Source organism: Scyliorhinus canicula, chromosome 13 (genome assembly GCF_902713615.1).
Source record: "Scyliorhinus canicula chromosome 13, sScyCan1.1, whole genome shotgun sequence".
In the NCBI taxonomy this organism is placed as follows: Eukaryota; Metazoa; Chordata; class Chondrichthyes; order Carcharhiniformes; family Scyliorhinidae; genus Scyliorhinus; species Scyliorhinus canicula.
The window spans coordinates 67,945,042-67,960,008 of NC_052158.1; the positions used below are offsets into that span (position 1 = coordinate 67,945,042).

The following is a 14,967-nucleotide window of genomic DNA, read 5'->3' on the forward strand; positions in this document are numbered from 1 at the left end:
GAGAAAACCACTCAGTTAAAAGGCAATTCGGGATGAACAACAAATACTGGCTTTCCAAATTCCTGGAAAATTCCCTCCTATTTTCTGGCTACTAGAAGCTTTCACACCCGAGTTTCAGGCCTCAGTCAGGCTTGTGCTTAAAATGGCGTGCACACCCAGTGCCATTTAAATTAGGCCTCAGATCCTGGCTAGGAAAGTAGGCCTTGTCCGATGGCAGCTTCACCAAAATGCTGAGGAATATAGGCTTGAAAACCCAATCTCCTCCATCTAAAACTCTCACCATTGTCAACTTAAACTCCCCCCTACAATCATAAATATGCCTCTTTCTCTGCCCAATGAACTCAGCAAGTAAACACCCCATTAATTGTTTGTGGACTTGTTTGCATTCCTCAGCCACCCAGGAGGAGCCCGAAAGTCCAGTGAAGTCACCGACAGACACACAGATGGATGAAATTGTAGAACACCTCAGAATTGGCAGTAACTTCACTTTCAGAGTGACAGTTCTACAGGCCTCAAGTATCTCAGCTGAATATGCTGATATTTTCTGTCAGTTCAAGTAAGTCAACCATTGCCATTGTATATCCATTGTAGATAAGTAAGTAAAGTCGCCATAGTCCCAGATGACCATAGGCTGCTTTCCTCTTTGAGAAGGAGAGCTGACTGGTGATGACCTTGGGATCACCACACCTCAGATGAGAGGCACAGTTGAGAAGGCACGGTCTTCATGAATAACCTCAGCCCCGAATTGAACCCACGCTGTTGGCCTCGCTCTGCATCACCAACCAGTTGTCCAGCCAACTAAGCTAAACCAGCCATGCTTGCTAGACCCATTGCCATGGCTATGGCGATCAGCTATATCCATTTATTGCCATGTGGTGGAATCTGTTATCTGCCATGATATATGGATCCAGCAGCATGAGTATTTAACATTCATTCTGTGTAAACCCATTTTGCTGCCTGTGCAGACTGTGTTGTATCCATGGGCTGAATTTGACTGGCAGGTTTGCAGGTGGGGGCAAGTGTAAAAATTCCTCAGCTGAGTTTTGTAATAGGTTCTCTGCCCAGGCTCTCTGCAATTCTGTGCTAGGACAGTGCGGTCTCGGCTGGTCCACCTACCCTTGCCCCAATGGAGGCCCTTAAGTAGCCAATTATTGACCAGTTAAGGGCCATTGCACTCCCAGCCTCAATGTTTATGCTGGTGGGAAGACTGTGACGGAATGCCGAAAATAAATTGAGTTCAGGCCTCAGGCGAGAAGGCGAGGGTGACTCCATCAGCAATCTCTTTAACATCTGGTAACTGCAGGACCCCTCACCTCTTGCTCCTATAACTGCCCTCTTCGCTGACACCCCAATCGCCCACTGTCCACCCCCCAGGCCTCCAGCCAATTAACGCTCTTTGGAGTGGGAAATGGAGACGGACAGGCAATGTTGTCAAGGATGTGTTGTCCGCGAACTCTTCAGATGGCGGGAGGGGAAACCCCACCGTCCAAAATATCTTGGCTCATGTTTTATACCTATATATATGTTACACTAAAATGTATCACTATACGGAAGCCATGTTACACCCATTCACTATCACACGTATAAGGCTTTGTTATGTACTTGCTATAGATACCCATTATGGAGGCTGGCTTCCAAATAATGGTGTCATGTCAAGCATAAGGTTGATTTTTAAAATGAGCTGACTGTAAGAGTTACTGCAGTGCAGGGTCCAGGCTTTGACAGCTGTCCTTGTGGGATTGTTTTATGGATTTCCAGTGGAGAAGATTTTTATCAGTTCTATTCCAATTTCCGCACACTGCTGTCCAGTCAATTGATATTTCTGTTCAGGACTGATGACATAAATCGAAGTACCCTCTGACCAAGAAGGCTCAATTTTGCTTTACTCTCTTTTACAGTTTCATCCATCGACAAGAGGAAGCCTTTTCAACAGAGCCGCTTAAAAACACAGGCCGGGGCCCTCCACTTGGCTTTTACCATGTTCAGAATGTGAGTCTCCCAAATAAAGAAATAATTGTGATTGCACAGTTCCAGCTAGAATGCCCAGGCTAACTACTGACTATACCAAAGATCTTTTGAAAGATTTTTACTTTGCGTTCGAGTGTCTTGTCTCGCATTGCAATGTTGATGTTGCTCATCTCGGAGTCTGGTATTGACAGACAGATAATTGTGCTCTGTGATTGGACTGAAACACCGTTAATGACCTTCTAACAACAAATGCAGTGGGAGAAGAGTTGGGGAAAGTGACTGAAGGCATGGTTAAACATATAGGATCCTGCCAAAGTGGGGAGAGGTAGAAAAGGGCGATGGGTGGAAGGAGAAAGTTCCAGCTGATAAAGCAGACCGTCTGAAGACACTGGTAAGGGATGCAAATGAATTGGAGGGTGTATGCTCCCAGGAGGAGATCAGGCAGACCAGCTGAGCTGGCATTAGGTAAGAGCAGTGACAACTGACAAGACCATCAGCCTGTGTGGGCAGAATTCCTTATTCATGCTCCCAAGCAAGCCAGGTTCGTCCAGCTGTGAAATCTATGTTGCTCCAGCACACTACAGCATTTGCTGCAATCCACGTATAGCAATGTGCCCTTCCGCATGTACTTTGCAATTAATGTCTTCAGCGGTCCAGAAAAGCCTTTGTTGACTCCTGAAAACTCAGTTAGACAACCAGTTGTTACTATGAAAATTATACTTTTTTTCCCCACAGATCGCAGTAGAAGTGACCAAATCCTTCATTGAGTATATTAAGACTCAGCCCATTGTCTTTGAGGTATTTGGACATTATCAGCAGCACCCATTTCCACCTCTCTGCAAAGACCTCATCAGGTAACTCCCAATAAATCCCATTGTCTTCAGCAGCAACACTCTTTCCTTCTGTTTCAAACTCAAAGTCAGTGTTTCACTCCTCACAGTGTTGAAAATTGTTGGGGGTTGTCTCTAGACTGTAATCCCTTTGTACGGTCAAGGGGATTTAGATAAGGTCAACTCCTGGGCCTAAATTTACAATAACTCCTCCCTGTCTCAAAACCCACCTGGTCTTTCCAGGAAGCTCTTCTGAACAAAGAGACAGCCTCTTTTAAAAAAAACTACGGTTAGAAAAACAGCTGCTCTTCAGAATTAATGGAACCCTATCGAGCTATATATTGAAACTGCCTGTGCCTGTCAATCAAGAGGCTTTTAAATGGCAATGGTCTATAAAATTGAATGTAAACAATGCAGTTCAAAGCTTTTAGGCTTCTTGGCATATATACAGTCTTGAAAAAGAGAACAATAAAAAACCACTTCAAAGGTTTCCACCACATTAAAAGGAATACTTTTACCTTCCTCTCGCAGATCTTTGAACTTGGCATGCTGAAGACAGTTTTTTTTTACATTTTCTCCCAAATTTACACTCAACAATAATCAGGAACGAATGTAATATCAATCCCCATATCAATAACAACGATCCCATCCACCCACCAAACCCCCAAACATTAGCCCACCTGTTAACATAAACAAATGACAAAAAGGAATCAGGAATCACCCATAGTCACCATTAACACATACAGTCCTTCTCCCCCCAACCCACCCAGCCCACAACCCCCCTAATGTTCGATGTTATCCAATTCTTGAAAGTGCATAATGAATAACGCCCATGAATTGCAGAACCCCTCCATCCTTCCCCTCAGTTCAAATTTGACCTATTCAAGCATCAAGAATTCCAGCAGGTCCCCCCGCCAGGGCACAGGGTGGACAGGTTGATCTCCACCCTAACAGGATCCGCCTTTGGGCGATCAACGAGGCGAAGGCTACAACATCTGTCTCGGCACCCGTTTCCAACCCCGGCTGGTCCGACAGCCGGAATATTGCCTACCGAGGGCCCGGGTCCAGTTTCACGTGCACCACTGTAGAGATTACCCTAAACACCTCCTTCCAGTAATCCTCCAGCTTTGGACAGGACCGGTGCTCCATTTTCCTCCCACAGTTCAAAGATGTGCAGGTAAGGTGGATTGGCCATGCTAAATTGCCCTTAGTGTCCAAAGTGTTGGATGGGATTACTGGGTTACGGGGATGGGGTGAAGGTGTGGGCTTGAGTAGGGTGCTCTTTCCAAGGGCCGGAGGACTCGATGGGCCGAATTCTGCATTGTATTCTATGATTCGATATTGAATAGCGGAGCAGGCTCGAATGGCCTACTCCTGCTCCTATTTTCTATGTTTCTATCCCACTTTCCGCAATCCCTCTGATATCTCTCATTCCCAGTGAAGTAACCTTTTTACATTTACATAGAACATACAGTGCAGAAGGAGGCCATTCGGCCCATCGAATCTGCACCGACCCACTTAAGCCCTCACTTCCACCCTTCCCCCCTCAACCCAATAACCCCATCTAATCTTTTTTCGGACACTAAGGGCAATTTATCATGGCCAATCCACCTAACCTGCACGTCCTTGGACTGTGGGAGGAAACCGGAGCACCCGAAGGAAACCCACATGCACACGGGGAGAACGTGCAGACCGTCCGCACAGACAGTGACCCAGTGGGGAATCGAACCTGGGACCCTGGTGCTGTGAAGCCACAGTGCTAACCACTATGTTACCATACTGCCCATTTATTTGTTTAATGTCAGACCCAACACTTCACAACTGAAAGTATGTTCAAGGCTGAGATAGACAGTATTTAATCAGTAAGGGAATCAAGGTTTATGGGGATAAGGCAGGAAAGAGGAGTTGAGGATTGTATCAGATCAGACACGATCCCATTGAATGGTGGAGCAGACTCGATGGGTTGAATGGCCTACATCTGCTCCGCCATTCAATAAGATCATCACTGATCTTGCTGCAGTCTCAACTCCACTATCCTGCCTGTCCCACATAACCCTTGACTCCCTTGCCTATCAAACATCTCTCTAACTGAGCCGTGATCAAATTCAACGACGCAGCCTGTACAGCTTTCTGGGGAAGAGAGTTCCGCAAAATAATGGTCCACTGAGAGAAAATAAATCTCCTCATCTCAGTCTTGAAAAGATCTCTACACCTGCCCCCAGGTTTTGTGGTCTTCTGGTGTAATAGGAACCTCAGTATTGGAGAAATATAGAACATGACTCACATTGCTGGTACCATGTGCTGACGAAATCTCAACTCAATGATCGATTTTTGAATAAAATACTTTCTCCAAAATGTATCCGAGATGGAATTCACCTGCTCTTTCTCTTTCCAGCCCCCTAAGGCCATCTCGCCGACAGTTCCCTCGCGTGATGCCCTTGTCTAAACCAGGTAAGAGGATTCAAATTGTTCAATTATTGCTTTGTCTGAAAGTATCTAATCATACCTCATTGCCACAGGGAGGAGTAGACATTGGTTAGAAAACGAGCACAAAGAGGACCAATTTTGGGATGCAACTCCCACAACCAATCTGCTATGCCTGTTGTATGTGTCACCATTGTTAAAGGCTGCCCGGTTCTTGAGTATCTTGGGTGTCCACCTAAAACAGGCTTAAGACACCTTGGGTGGGATTCTCCGAACCCGCGCCGGGCTGGAGAATCGCCAGAGGGGGCGGTGTGAATCCCACCCCGTCACTGGCTGCTGGATTCTCCATCGCTGGTTTTTCGGCGTGGGCGGGAATCGCGCTGTGCCAGTCGAGGGCCGTCAGCATTGCCCCCCCCCCCCCCCCCGGTGATTCTCCGCTCCGCGATGGGCCGAGTGGTTTTTGGCCAGTCCCGCCGGTGTAAATCAAACAAGGTCCTTACAGGCGGGACCTGGCTCTGCAGGTGGCCTGCGGAGTCCTCAAGGGGAGCGCGGGTGAATCTGGCCCCGGGGGGACCCCAACGCTGGCCTGGCCTGCGATCAGGGCCCAGTCTTTAAAAGATCTTTAAAAGATCTCTAAATCTTAAACTTCTTATTCTTAAACAGTTTTCTTATTCTTAAACCTCTTATTCTTAAACCTCGTAACTAGTTGCCCTCAGATAACACATGGGCAACCAGCAATTTTTGGGGCGCAAATCAGAGATTAAGGTGGAATCTTCCTGATTTGTACAGCTCAAGACCACAGTTACTGTGTCACTGGGTAGGATCCGGGGGTTATTTTAATACGTTCTCAGGGGTGGAAGTTGGTTGTGGTAAGTTTTCTCATGCACAGAAATAGCACGTCAATAATAAGAGGCCCAAGATCTGCCTGAAATGGGCTTACGAAGCCCTCATTTGCTTAATTTGGGTGAGTTGGTGGTGCCCTTTTTACAGAGCTGCATGCTGGGATGCTTGACCTTCTACCGGCAGCCTGAAGGTAAGTTCCAGGAGGGATGGAAAGGCCTTCTTTCGGCAGGGAGTGGGGTAGCAGGTGTGACTATGAGTCACACTATGAGTGACTCGGAGTGATGATTATTGATTGCCTCTTTTACTATCACTGGCAGGTGGTGGGAATTCCTAGGTGGAGCAGTCCTGGCATCTGCTCCAGTTCATTGAAAACCACCTTTGGCAGCAGTGGGGTACCACACACAGGATTGTGGCCCTTCTTCATTTATATGAGGGCCGGGATTCTCCGCTATCAGGTGGGGCGGGCTGTGAACCACTCTGGCGTCGGGCCGCCCAGAACGTGTGGAATCCTCCGCACCTTCAGGGGCTAGGCCGGCGGTGACGGGGTTGGTGCCGTGCCAACCGGCAGCGAAGGGTCTCTGCCGGCCGGTGCGAGTTGGCGCATGCGCGGGAGCGCCAGCGTGTTCTGGCATGATGGCAGCGCATGCACAGGGGGTCCTTCTCCGCTCCGGCCATGGCGGACCGTTACAGCGGTCAGTGCGGAGGGAAGCAGAATGGGACCGGTTGTGTGGGTGCCTTTTCTTTTAATTGGAAAAAGTCTGCTAAATCTAAACCAGGTGGACAATGGGCCAAAAGACCCAGCCAGTTACTTTCCTTTTACAAATTAGGAACTTGTTAAAATTGACAAATGGCAGAGCTCACGTGAAGAGCTCAGTGGCCTATACCTGCTTCTATGTTCCTGTGTGTCAGGAATTTCAGCCACAGGCATACCATTTCTTTATATTTCAGGCACTATCGAGGTTCATTCGCCACCCACCTCTGCCACGCCCTCCTGGTATTACACTAATAAATATCTTTATTCCCAGACTCCCTGCATTAACCCGACAATGATTATCACCGTCGGTCTTTCTGCTTTACCCTGGCATTAACTTCTATCCTCAATCTCTCTACACCACCTTGGTACCAACCTTTAACCTCAAAATCTCTAGATTATCTTGGGAATGACCTTTAACCTCAATCTCTAGATTACCTTGGGACCGACCTTTAACCTCAACATCGCAAGATTACCCATGTATTAATGGGCTGGTTTAGCACAGGGCTAGATCGCTGGCTTTAAAAGCAGACCAAGGCAGGCCAGCAGCACGGTTCAATTCCCGTACCAGCCTTCCCAAACAGGCGCCGGAATGTGGCGACTGGGGGCTTTTCACAGTAACTTCATTTGAAGCCTACTTGTGACAATAAGCGATTTTCATTCATTTAATTTCATTTTCAATTTCTCTGCACTCCATTAACCAGGACCATAGTGTCCCTAAATTTCTTTGACACTAGCTTTTAAGTTCAGACGCCCCCTGCTGGTCATTGTTCCATTTCCTCTCTGTGTCTGCCTCACTTTTATGATGTATGTTCAAAGAACAATAAAGAAACGTTTATAAACCTTTTTTCTTTCCAAATAACAGAACTCTGTCATTCCTGAGTTCTTGCTCTGGATTAGTAGAATAAAGCATAGCTGGATGCGTGCTGATGTTTGCTTGCACTAGATTCACAGTTACATACATATATGGGGCGGGATCCTCCGTCCACCCCCCGCTGGGTTGGCAAATTGCCGGGGGGGGGGGGGGGGGGGGGGGGGGGGGGGCGGTGTGAAACCCGCCGCTCGGAAGCCGGCTGCCAAATTCTCTGGCACCGGTTTTCGGGCGGGGGCGCAGATCGTGCCACACCAGTCGTTGGCAGCGGCTCCCCCAGCAATTGTCTGGGCCCCGATGGGCCGAGCGGCCGCCCGTTTTCGGCCAGTCCCGCCGGCGTGGATTAGACATGGTCCATACCAGCGGGACCTGGCTTGGAGGGTGGTTAGCAGGGTCCTCAGGAATCCGGGGTGATCCGGCCCCGAGGGGGGGCCCCACGGTGGCCTGGCCAGCAATCAGGGCCTACCAATCTGCGGGCGGGCTTGTGCGGTGGGGGCACTCTTTCCCTCCGCCCCAGCCTCTGTAAGGCTCCGCCATGGCCGGCGAGGAGAAGAAACACCATACGCATGTGCAGGAAACACACTAGTGGTTCTGCACATACACCAGAACAGACTGGCGGTGTTGCGCATGCGCCAACTCGCGCCGGCCGGCAGAGGCCCTTCGGCGCCAACCCCTCCAGCGCTGGCCTAGCCCCCGGAACGTCCGGGCGGCCTGACGCCGGAGTGGTTCACTCCGCTCTTTGGCACCGGTACGGGCCGCCCCGCCAATCCGGGAGAATCCTGGTCACAATTCTGGGCGGAATTCTCCCATCGCATCTGTTGCCATGCCACTGCAAGTGAGAATGGAGAATTTGGCGTTCCAGCCAAAACACAGTGGGCGGGATTCTCCGACCCTACGCCGGGTTGGAGAATCGCTGGGCGGTGGCGAGAATCCCACCACTGCCGGCTGCCGAATTGTCCGGCGCCGGAGATTTGGCGGAGGTTTGCAATCGCGCCGCGCTGGTCGACATCCCCTGGAGAATCCCAGCTGCAAGCAAGGATGGAAGTTTCCGGCAACAGTTCTTGTTATTCCCACTATTTAGCAGGGTTCCTAATTCTCAAAAGGGCATAAATCACATTGGGTAGCAGTGAAGAGTTTATTATTGAGTATTGGATTGTTGCCTGCGATGAAGTGAGGAGTTTGGTGAGGGCACAGGGATGTGCCCATCCTGAACCCAGTCAAGCCACCCCTTTATCTGTGGGGTAGTGTGTGAGAGAAGGGCCTCAGGAAGGAGGCCCACAGCTCCTGGTCAATTGTAGGTATAGTCGGTGTCTGGCGTTCTCAGTCATAGACATCTTAAAGAATCATAGAGCTCAGATGGAGGCCATTCAGCCCATCATGTCAATTCCAGCCCTTTGAAAGATTTGTCCAATTTGCCACTTCCCTGCCCTTTTCGCATAGTCCTGCAGTTTGTGTTCCCTTTTTAAGCATCTATCCCTTTGGAAAAATACTACTGAATGTGCTTCCACCACCCTTGAAAACGGTGCATTCCAGATCATTGCAACTCACAGCCCAAAGAAAATTCTTCTCATCGCCACTCTGATCCTTTTGCCAATTTTCTGCAATCTGTGACCGCTGGTGACTGACCGTCTTGCCAGGGAAAATTGTTCTTCATCTATGTGTTGTTGGGGACAGGTGGAGGTACATTGGGCTGTTCCAGAGCTGTGGTAACTACTGTCCTGGAAATACAAAGCTGAGGGGGCTTGTCTCTGGTGAGAGGTGCCTTTTATGTCATGTTTGGATGTGTCTAGGTAGAAACTTAATGTTTTATTTTTTCAATTTGTTGTACACATTTCTCGACACTCGTCATTAGTTAACCAGTTATCCTCCCATTGACAGAGCTCATGTGATTTTATTATTTGTGTTGTTTTTTTTCTGTTCTTCATCACACGCATCACAGAGAATGAGAAAGCACTTGTTTTGATAAAGCACCTGATGCCTGATGGGTTGAACCTCCCCTTCCTGGACTCGCTGTCCATGCACGCCGTGTCTGCCGCTAATGTCGCTGCTTCCTATCTTTCCGAAGACGAGGTTTATGCCCCCTTGCCCCTTCCTTCTTCCCCTGGTTGTGCTGTCAGGAAAGCCCAGATGCATGGTTCGTAATACTGGACTCTGATGGAAAGTGTGTTTCATTGGATACCACCACTCGCAGTTGCACATTGTTGGCTAATTCATTTCCCAATCCCCAAACAAGCAGTTTCAATAGTTCACCCCTTATGATTGGATATTTCAACCTGCCCAATTGTATAGATTATTGGATGCTTCAATCCCACCTCCCATTCTGATTTTCACCTCCAAATCTGCCCATATCTTTGTGCAAAGAATTTCCCAATCCTCAAATACTCGGGGCGGGATTCTCCAGACCGCCAGCCGCACTTTCCAAATGTGAAGCGCTCCCGCCGGCAGCAGGATTTTCCCATCCTGCAGTCGGCCGATGGGTTTCCTATTGTGGCCGCCCCACACTGTTGGAAAACCCGTGGGCGTGGGTGCGCTGCCGGTGGACTGGAGGATGTCGCAGACGGAAAATTCCGCTCTCGATCTTTCACCCTCCGTCACTCATTCCTGGTAATTCATCATCCAATCCCAATACATTCTGAGGGTTCCTCGTTCAATTAGGTGATTCATGTTAGGGCAGCATGTGGCACAGTGGTTAGCACTGGGACTGCAGCGCTGAGGATCCGGGTTTGAATCTCGGCTCTGTCACGGTCCGTGTGAAAAAGAAAAATAATTAGCTACTCTAAATTTTTTTTTAAAAATTAGGTGATTCACCTCCCAATCGCTCTACAACAGGACACTTCGCCCTCCTCTGCACTCCAGATATAATTGAGGAATTTATTTTACTCCTTTTATGACTCTGAACTTTACCTCCCCAATATGCTTCGGCGATTTTCCTTACCACTCATCACACCATTGAGTACATGGTACAGTGTGACAGCACATTGGGACTCTTGCAATTCCCATGGTTTTTCCAGTCGGTTGCTTCTATCTCCACCCCCCTTTTTCCTCATGGTTCTATGTTAATGGGGTTCTCTGTGAAAAGCAAGGTTCTGCTTGTAGAACCTCAGGCACTCAGTCCCTGTGGCCTTCCAGATGCAGAGATGCATTAGCAGTTCCCAAAGGTCGGACAATGAGTAAGCGTCACTACATCGCCTTGCTGCACCTGGTGTCATACCCAACTCAAAACCACTTTCCACAGGTTGCAACTGTGTGTCATTATTTACCCCTGCTCCCATCTCTTGCTGCTCAGCAAAGGTGACAAAGGTGGACAAGTGTGCGCAATATTTCACTAAATTGAAATTTGGTTGAACTGGCAGGCATCTTTGATGATGTGACCTGATGCTGATGCTAATGTTTCAGAACTGATTCCATTTACTTATATTTTAAACTTGAAAAGCCTTGGTGGAGAACCAAGGGCTTAATAGCAGAAGACCAGCCAAGTTGGAAACAGAAGAACAAAGGTGAATTAACAATGAGATGATGTGAAGCTTTGTATTTTTCAAACGTCTACAGAAGTAGAGGTGGTCTAGGTTAGACATTCCCAACTGGAGTGCCACCCTAAGCGACAGCAAGATGGCAACAAATTTGTAATTATTATGTCTCATTTTGCAAGACTGCACACACTTGCTCCACTGCTGGATTACCCCTCCACACTTCCTTCTTTGTTTCATTTTTCAAAGTTTGTTTTATTTTGTGTTTGAAGTCATAATGAGGTTTAGATTCTGGTTTGGTGATCTCCACTCTGACATCACTCCATACTTAGGATCAGTTGTCCAGGGGCAAGGGTCATTTAAGAGCTGCCAGTCAAATGGTTAGGATGTCTATCACCAACCAATACGCTCTCTGAGATATAATTGAATCTCCCATTGAGTGTGATCACCTTCCATAGCTGCAGTGGCTTGTCAAAATTAACTCACTTTCATCCAGATAGGAACATATCCTATGTGTGCATCTGGTGGCGGTATCTTTGCTTTTTGCTTTGTTTGCTGTGATTGTCTGGGTTAAAGAGCAACGGTCAACATTTAGTTCTCTTACGATGCTCATTTCCTGAACTTTGATTCCCTTGGTGGAAGAAGTTAAATCCTTTCCGTACCAGATAACTGTTTAACTGGAACTTGGGAATAGGGGGGATTGATGATGATCCAGCAGACTCTGCCACTCAAGAATTGAATTGAATTTGTAGAGACTGCCTAACACTTTAGTAACTCGACACTTTCCTGTGGAGCAGTAAGTGGTGCAGATTTGATGCCCCCTTTAACAGATCGATTGGTTGTCTTTAAATCACTGTTTTTGAGGCAATTTTGAGATGATGATTATTTATCAATGCACCTTGCCATGTGTGAAGAAACCAAAATGAATGGTCAAGAAGTGCTCCAGATATTCACTACAACTGTGCAAGCTCTTTAATAAAGAAACAACTTCCACTTTGATTTATTTTTCTTCCAAAATTTACTTTATTCGTTTAATTTGTAAAACATTTCCACTTGAAAATGACAGAAAGTGCAATAAAATGCAACTGGGTGAATTCTCCGTCAGCGGGACTCTCCGTTCCCCCATCCGTGGGTTTCCTGGAGGCGTGGGGTGCCAACAGTGGGAAATCCCATTGGCCAGTGATGGGAACAGAGAATCCCGCTGCCAGCGACAGCGCGCCGCTGAGAAACACGCGCTGGGTATGTGGAGAATTCACCCCAATGTGTCTCCATAGGGCATGTCCCACTCTGAGGTGCCTCAATACAGTTGTAACATTCTCGATATTTTCAACATACATTCGATGTCAGGAGCCTGAGGGTAAACATTTCAAATTGAAAATTACGGGAAGTGCAATAGAATTCAGCTTTTTCTCTACAGCATGTTGTACTTTGAGGTTGTTTCAGTATAATTTCAATAATAATAATAATCATTATTAGTGTCACAAGTAGGCTTACATTAACAATGCAATGAAGTTACTGTGAAAATCCCCTCATTGCCACATTCCGGAACCTGTTCGGGTACACAGAGGGAGAATTCAGAATGTCCAATTCACCTAACAAGCACGTCTTTCGGGACTTGTAGGAGGAAACCGGAGCACCCGGAGGAAACCCACGCAGACACGGGGAGAAGGTGCAGATTCTGCACAGATAGTGACCCAAGCAGGAAACGAACCCGGGTCCCTGGTGCTGTGAAGCAATAGTGATAACCACGGTGCTACCGTGCCACCCCCCACTCTTGCTAATCACAATGTACATTCCTTAGAAAGGCAAAATAAATCTGAACTTACTTTTGTGGGTGAGATTGGTGATTTTGCAGTGTGCTTTGTATCTTTACCCTCAACCCTGCATGCTTGTGTTTTGTTGCATTATTTATTTAATGGGGGAAATTGAGTTTTTGTTTTTATGTCAAACTGTGTTTTATGCAGCAGGACTATAAGAGGAAAGCTCACGTTCTATTTAGCCTGAAGCCCCTGTTCATCCAACCTTACCACTGTCATAAATTCCAAGGGAATGCCTGTCTCCCTGGGCCAATCAATCACTCACGTTGTCAGCAGAAACGGAGAAATTAACACTAGTAAAACTGCTCAGATGTCAGGAATAGCTTTATTATTTAAATTTTTCTCTAACACCCTACAGTAAATACCGAAGTACAATCTTAAATACAGACAACATTCAACCTATTTCCATTTTCTTTCATGCTTGCCCTGTTTTTATTTTTAACTTTTAAGATTTAATTATTTTATTCTGGCTCATATATAACTTTAAAAGCTGATCACGTTTTCCTCCTGCCTTTCATCACCTATTCTGGAGTGACTTCCTAATCTTCAGTTGGTTGAAGATTAGCTGCCACAGCTGTCTTCCACTTAATCAATTGGCCTCAATCTTGATTGACATTATCACAGCTCTCCGATTGGCATCATGGGTAAATTTGTCATGTTGCACAACCTAAGTAAGATACAAGGACCACAGCTGGGTTTGACTCTACTGCCCACCATAGTTATAGAATTGAGGGTTTCAGACACTCACGGGTCTGTTACCAGCAATGGCCCGCGCCTCTGAGAGGGCAGAGGCGAGACTGCAAAAAAAAAAGACTTGTGTAGCCACATGATGGACACATCTCACAAAACCATGTCAACAAGAGGAGGCTCTGCCGGGTGACAAAACACCGTTGTGACACAGTTAAACATTAACTCAAAGTTGTACAAATATCCCCTGTTCTTACAGGTGTGTGTCTTGTTCTGTGAAATGTGCAGTTTCTTTCAGGTGTCCTGTTCCCTTAGGTGCGCCCTGTTCTCAGTCACACTTTGAAAATTACATTTTTGGACACTGATATATTTGAATCTGACACAAACTGGATTTTGAAAAAGCAAAGTTGAGGTTGGTTCATATTTTAGATGCTGGCTTGGCTGCTTGACACAGCACCAGGTTTGGGAACGGATAATGCAGGAAGCTGAAGATTGAACCAATTGCAAGCTTCAGGTTCACACTCTGGGTTGCCGCCTGACAAATGGTTTATTGTATTTGCAGTGCCAGCTACCAAGTTAAACACCATGAGCCGACCCGCCGCAGGACAGTGCCAGGGCAAGTATGACTTGCTGGTCTTCTTCGAAATCTGTGAGCTGGAGGCTACTGGAGAGTAAGTACCATCCACTACCGCAGCATAATGTGAAGGCCTTCAAAGACCAGCTCATGTTGGGCCCAGGTTCAAACGATAAAGAACGTCCTCCATTCCTGTCTGACAAAGGCACGTTTCCTTTAGTGTTTGACCTGGGTTACCATCAGAGTTGGTAACACCCAGAACTATTGGTACACAAAGTGACCATCTCGCTTTTTGTTCCCAGGTATATCCCTGCCGTTGTTGACCACAGAGGTGGGATGCCGTGTCACGGAACTTTCCTACTGCACCAGGTACTGTTGCATAACCAGCCTTGGATGTGTTGGAGCTCTCCCATCTGTCACTATCAAAGCTGCGTCGGAAGAGATCGGTTTGTCTTTTTTACACAGCTCCCGTTCAACACCCCTTAATTCTCTATAAAATTCAGGTCTAACTGGACTTGTTTCTGTCTACCTTTAAAAAAAATTCATTCATGGGATGTGGGCGTTGCTGGCTGGGGTGGGGGAGGTCAGCATTTATTGCCCATCCCTAATTGCCTTTGAACTGAATGGCTCGCTAGGCCATTTCAGAGGGACAGTTAAGAGTCAACCACATTGCGGTGAGTCTGAAGTCACATATAGATCAGACTAGGTAAGGAAGGTAGATTCCCTTCCCTAAAG

General features: G+C 47.2%; 1 protein-coding gene across 24 annotated transcripts in view; it reads left to right on the plus strand.

Annotated features, from left to right (window-relative positions):
* The window catches only part of kif1aa (kinesin family member 1Aa), a 397,377-nt gene that overhangs the window by 288,060 nt on the left and 94,350 nt on the right, over nt 1-14,967 (plus strand). For all 24 annotated transcript variants that reach the window (XM_038816644.1, XM_038816646.1, XM_038816647.1 and 21 more), the window contains 6 exons: nt 394-556; nt 1,899-1,989; nt 2,704-2,822; nt 5,194-5,249; nt 14,221-14,329; nt 14,535-14,601. In XM_038816644.1, coding sequence (XP_038672572.1) covers nt 394-556; nt 1,899-1,989; nt 2,704-2,822; nt 5,194-5,249; nt 14,221-14,329; nt 14,535-14,601 — 605 coding nt within the window. The remainder of the gene's footprint in view (nt 1-393; nt 557-1,898; nt 1,990-2,703; nt 2,823-5,193; nt 5,250-14,220; nt 14,330-14,534; nt 14,602-14,967) is intronic.